The sequence below is a fragment of the Theobroma cacao genome, chromosome 3 (genome assembly GCF_053813885.1).
Source record: "Theobroma cacao isolate CCN51 chromosome 3, ASM5381388v1, whole genome shotgun sequence".
Taxonomy (NCBI): Eukaryota; Viridiplantae; Streptophyta; class Magnoliopsida; order Malvales; family Malvaceae; genus Theobroma; species Theobroma cacao.
In genome coordinates this window covers 31,169,663-31,175,634 of record NC_142641.1, presented here as the reverse complement: position 1 = coordinate 31,175,634, position 5,972 = coordinate 31,169,663, and the positions used below count along the sequence as shown (strand labels likewise).

The window sequence follows — 5,972 nt, the reverse complement described above, 5'->3', positions numbered from 1 at the left end:
TTATCAAATAAATATTTAAAAAATTTCAATTAATTTAAATTTTGACATGTATAATTTATGTGAGTAAAGCATGAAATCTGAAAATTAGATCAACAAAATAATAATCATATGAAAAAACCTCCTCATATATATATATATTAGGTACACGTAATATAATTTGATGTATAATGATAATCATAAAAGAATTGTTTTTGTTTTTAAGTTAATTTGATAAAAAAATCAAATAAGAAAAACAAATTAGGACCCAAAAAATGTAACATTGGGAAGTCGAAGGAAACCCACCTGAGATACGGATACTAAGATTGGGCTTTGGACTTCATTTAGGTTTGTTTTTGGGCTAGGCCTAAAGAAAAATGACTCTCAATTCAAAAAAAATCGGCGTGTTTGGCAACAGCAAGTTTTGAGTTTCCAGGATTAGGGTTTTGCATTTTTAGGGTTGCCTTATAAGCTCGCCATTGCCTCATTTGCTGCCTTACTTGGCCGACGACAGCACCTGAGCCAGTGTTGAAGAGACAAGGCGCCTCCGCGCAACAACCATGGTTCACGTCTCCTTTTACCGCAACTGTGAGCTCTCTCTCTCTCTTTCTCTCGTTAAAAAATCTTTCTTTGAACTTTGATCTGCCTCAGATGTTTTGTATAGATCTTATGTTATCTTTTGTCTTGTCTGTGTTTCAATTTTTTGGCCTAATAGCTTGTTGGCTTTTGTTGTTTGCGGGGAAAAGAATTTGGTTTTATTTTATTTGTGATTTCAGTTTAGATTTGCTTAGTAAATGGAGAGCTGATTAGGGGAGGGTAAAGGGGTTTCTTGGGTAGCTGATAAGCCAGACGGGAAAAGTAAAAAAAAATGGAAATATGGGTATTAGTATATTTATTTTATTTTATTGATCATGAAAAACAAAAGGTGTTGCCTTTGTCCTAACAAAATCGACTCATTGAGTGTTCAGAGCTGAAGTGTGTACGTGCGTTTGGTAAATGGTTTGTTGGTTTATGATTTTTTCCCTCATTGTATGTAAAATCATGAATGATAACAGATGGGAAGACATTTAAGAAGCCTCGTCGTCCTTATGAAAAGGAGCGATTGGATGCTGAGCTGAGGCTAGTGGGAGAGTACGGGCTGCGATGCAAGAGGGAACTCTGGAGAGTTCAGTATGCTCTAAGCCGCATTCGAAATGCTGCAAGGGACCTTCTGACCCTTGATGAGAAGAACCCACGTCGGATCTTTGAGGGTGAGGCTCTTCTTCGCAGGATGAACCGATATGGGCTTTTGGATGAGAGCCAGAACAAGCTTGATTATGTCTTGGCCTTGACTGTGGAGAACTTCCTTGAGCGGCGCCTTCAAACTCTTGTGTTCAAGGCTGGAATGGCTAAGTCTATCCACCATGCCCGAGTGCTTATCAGGCAGAGGCATGTTAGGTGAGCTTATATAGTGTTTTGATGCAAGTGGAACATGATTGCTATTGATTTCAACTGTTGACCACTATGTTTCTGATGTATTCTTTTTTTTGGATAATTAGCTTTATAAGTTGCTTTTGCTTGATCCTGTATGACTACTAACTGGTTAAACTGTAAAATAAAGAAGATTTGGTAGTAAAATATGGGTTAGTATATCTTTTGATATAGGAAGTACACAAGACAAATTGCTCACTTTTTCTTTTGAAGGGGGGACAATTTTTTGCCTCTATTACTTGAATATTGGATAAATATTGTGGCAATCTCCTGTGTTTTATTGCTTCTAGTTCTGCATACTGCAATAAGATTGTAGCTCTATTGTATCAACTTATTTTTAATGATCAAGGTGTGGACATTAGAAAGCTTTAGCTCTATTTTCTTGATGGATTACTCAATCCTATTCAACTTTTGTATGTACAAACACAAATATTTTTGTTTTTATTTGATGTGTTATCTAGTTGGTTTATCCAATTTTGTTAAATTCTTTTCAGTTGTGATTCTATTGCAGTATAATTATCATTTGTCCATCAATAATTCAATAGTCTGCTCAAATTTTTTCTGGCTGTACAGGGTTGGCAGGCAGGTAGTCAACATTCCTTCTTTTATGGTGAGGGTTGATTCACAAAAGCACATTGATTTCTCTCTCACTAGTCCATTTGGTGGTGGGCGTCCTGGAAGAGTAAAGAGAAGGAATCAGAGGGCAGCTGCCAAGAAGGCTGCTGGTGGAGATGGAGATGAAGAAGATGAAGAATGAGTAATGGGGTTTGATCTTTTTGCGGATAGTTATAGTAGGACTATCTCATCTAAGCTAGTTTTACATGACTTGAAAAGTGATGTCTTGGTGTTTATTTGGATGAAATTTTGATTGCTATATTTTGGACATCGTGTTTTACTGAATTTTGTTTTAGCTTCCAAGATAATGTTTTTCCGTTTTTTTCTTACTTGCATACAGATTATCCTTCCCTAGCTTGAAGAATATGAATATGGTGTTAAATTGTAGTTTCTCTCCAAGTGGGGCAAATATTAGTTTTAGAGCTAGGGAATTTTCCAAGATGAAAATGTTATTTATCAGCCAATTGAGATTTCCCCAAACTGAGTATGGTGCAGTAGCAGGGAGGCATATGATGTTGTACGTTGAGTTGTGAATTGATGATGACTCTGTTTACCTAGCTTATCGATTTTGGGATTGAAGTAGCCAAAGTATACAGTTGCAATTCTGTATCACAAAATGTCAAAAAATAAAAATTCCCATGGCTGGCTGGCTGGTTGGGAATTTGTCTGTGCACACAGCTTTTGTTGACCTGCAGCTGCCCGCTGGACTAAAACTCCGCGTAAATACCATATGGAAAACTCTGGTCAAATCATATTTGCCCACATCATCATTTCCTTCCCATCAACAGATCCATTGCCATTCAACCCCCAAGACACGCAGCTGCTTTTATGTCCCGACCCTATCATCCGAACAAAGCAAGACCGAAGAAACTCACCATGGATCCCGTTAACTTCTTCAGAGGCTATGACAAAGTAAGCCACCTCGAAAACCAAAACCCATCCCAAAAACCTGTCTCGACCGCCTTAGCCATCTTTGCCATCCTCATCTTCACTTTGGTCGTCGGCTTAACACTTGCCGCGGTGATGCTGGAACCCATCAAAGAACCAGCTGACACAGCCTCACCCTCACTTTCTTCTAACTCGGATGAGTCTATCAGGACGATCTGCAACGTGACTCGGTTCCCTGAGTCCTGTTTCACCACTCTATCTTCTCTCAGCGCCTCTACCAAACCTGACCCAGAAAGCATCCTTCAGCTCTCTCTCCAAGTGGCCATCAATCATCTCTCAAACCTCTCTTCATCACTCAAATCCCTCAATGATCTCCACTCTCAGCCTGCTTTAAAGGACTGCGTGACCCTGTTTGATGATGCACTGAGTCGACTCAATGACTCATTGTCGGCAATGCAGGTGGGTTCCGGGAAGGAGCTAGTTTTGACTAAGGAGAAGATTAGCGATATCCAAACTTGGATTAGTGCTGCAATGTCTGATCAGGAAACGTGTAATGACGGGTTGCAAGAGATGGGATCGACGGTTGCTGATAAAGTCAAATCTCAAGTTCGAAGCTCCAAAGAGTCTATTAGTAATAGCTTGGCTATTGTTTCTAATATGCAAAACCTCCTACAGAAGTTTGGTCTCACCATGCACTGAGTTTTTGGGTTAATCTTTTTTTTTTTTTGCCTTATTATGCTGGGTTGGGTTGTTTTGCTATAAGTTTATTTGTCATAATATGTGGGGTTATTGTTTTGCATTTGTAAGGTGATGCAAATATAATTGTGCAAATTTTACTGCTATAAAGATTTTTGCTATCCAAAATTGTGTTTTGAAATTTATTTTAAATTGTTGCTCATCTAATGAATTTTAATGGGTCTTAGAACTTTGATGCTGTTTCCTTTGAGTTTCCTATAACATCACACTGCTAATCATAGAGATGCTCTTCTGTCTCAAATTTGCTAATGATATTGCCATAAGCATGTTGGGATGTCCCACTGATGATATAAACTGGAATTGCTTAGGAAATTTCCTGATTGATTGACAAAAATTCTTTCTTTGGCTTGCTCCTCACATTGTTTTTTCAACACTTGTGATTTATGTCTTGATAGTTGATAGTTCTGAAGATGCCCAGAATGTCTTGAGGGGTAGTACTCTAGCCCTGCCTGTCTGGTCTTCTCTTGGTGACTGTCTAGTGCCATTATTCTTTGGACTAATGACTCTTTTTGCTTGGCTTGAATCAGATTGTAGTTGCACTACTGTCTCATCTTCTTGGAATCTAATTTGAATTTCTTGCTGGTACTACCTTTGGAAAGCAGGAAACATGAGCCTTTTTGAAGGAAAACTGCTTGATGCTATAAGCATTCTTAAGTCCTGTCTTAATATTGCTGGAAATCTAGAAAAAGGATGGTCTTCCTACAAATTTGCTAAATGAAATCAGATGGCTCTTCTTCAAGTAGTCCGGAGCTTGCAGGTTCTGGAGGAATAATCAGAGATGCTTTTGGGGAGATGATAACGGGGTTATCACACGATGTTTGGGATTAGCACGTAGTCTACCAGCTGGGTTATGACTATGGGGTTAAGCAATGGGCTTTCCATGGCCGAAGGTCTTTGCATCACTTTACTGAAAGTGGAAGTGGATAGGACGTTAATTGCAGTCATAGAATTGCTTTAAAATCCTAAAGAGTAATCCTATATCCCTTTGAGGGAATTATCACTTCCAAAAAGAAGATATTAATGTGGACACTAGCCCCTTTTAAATTATAATTGGTTATTGTAGATGCTTCAATTTTCAATTACAGAGCACATAGCCACTTCTTTATAGAAGAAATGAGATCTTCGAGCCAGAACAGAAAACCAGTTAATTTCACGAAGTTCCCTTTTAAGGCAAAATTGGTTAACATAAATCAATTCTGAACTATTGTTAATGTCAAGCGAGTATTGTGTAAAGGTGGCGGAATTAGGGTCTTGTTCAGGTCGGTTGCTTCCATTCCTATTAGATAATGCTGACGTCTATCAGGCAGACAAATCTAGTTGATCTATGACTCCGGCAATTATATATCTTGGTCTGAGCATTGATTTTCGGGCCCAACTGGCCAAATCCAATAGATTTTTCATAAAAATACAAAAAAAAGAGGGGTTAATTTGATCAAAAAGTTCAAGGCAGCAGCAGCAACTATTTGAGCGAAAAATGGAGAAGAAATAGGGTCTTGTTCAGATGTGTTGCTTCTCTTTCTATTAGAAATTTTTTAGAATTTTAACGCCAAGTGTATGTAGTGGATCTTCTCCAATCATCATTACTAACCTCGACTTTAATTTTAAGTTTCTGATAAGGCTTCAGAAGTCACCACTGAGAAAAGGGAACTACATCCCACATTGATGTTTTATGAAAACACCTATTTGTTTATATACAGCATAAGAAGCATCCCAGCATGCCGAACTTGGCTGCGCAAGTTTGTAACCCAAGCGGGGGCATTATAGTGATGGGATATTGGCTCAGTTTACTGAGTTGGATTCTTAGTGGTTAAATATCTGACTTGTCCGTTCCAAGCGAGGAGTTGAGTCACGAGATTTGAGCGAAAGCTCTGGGTCTCATGGCTCCTAGAGTGAAGGGCACCGCGTGAGGCTGGCTTCACAGAGCAGCGAAGACTTCCCGCTCTTGGCAGTGGAAGGATAACAGGCCGGTGCCGCTTGGTTCCAAAATGGCTCTGTGGGCTGATCCTAATTGAACCATCACCTTTTTTCTTGATAATTTTTAGCTCTATTTTACTCAAATTTTAGCTTTTGCTTTTGCTGTTCGCATGCCTTGACAATGTGACTGGATGGAACCTATCACATTTATGGCCTGTACTTGGCCATTTGTGCATAATCAAATATCAATGAAAGATGGTCCGTCACTTGAGGGCAATGCGAGTGGATGCTTCACTCGTATGGTGATATATATATTGTTATGCAAAATGGATCAATTTATTTGGTGGCCTTTG

General features: G+C 38.9%; 2 protein-coding genes and 1 non-coding gene across 3 annotated transcripts; all 3 read left to right on the top strand.

The window, feature by feature from the left end:
- The first annotated feature begins 404 nt into the window (after nt 1-404).
- On the top strand, nt 405-2,383 carry LOC18604650 (small ribosomal subunit protein uS4y). Its single transcript, XM_007037233.3, has 3 exons — nt 405-564; nt 1,032-1,413; nt 2,020-2,383. Exons 1-3 carry the CDS (start codon nt 537-539, stop codon nt 2,201-2,203), a joined length of 594 nt encoding a protein of 197 aa, XP_007037295.1. The 5' UTR covers nt 405-536; the 3' UTR covers nt 2,204-2,383.
- Nucleotides 2,384-2,759: 376 nt separating this feature from the next.
- LOC18604649 (Plant invertase/pectin methylesterase inhibitor superfamily protein) lies at nt 2,760-3,813 on the top strand. The gene has a single exon (XM_007037232.3). The coding sequence runs from the start codon at nt 2,890-2,892 to the stop codon at nt 3,646-3,648; it is 759 nt and encodes a 252-aa protein (XP_007037294.3). The 5' UTR covers nt 2,760-2,889; the 3' UTR covers nt 3,649-3,813.
- Nucleotides 3,814-5,422: 1,609 nt separating this feature from the next.
- On the top strand, nt 5,423-5,729 carry LOC148763708 (signal recognition particle RNA). The gene has a single exon (XR_016025596.1).
- Nucleotides 5,730-5,972: the final 243 nt, after the last annotated feature.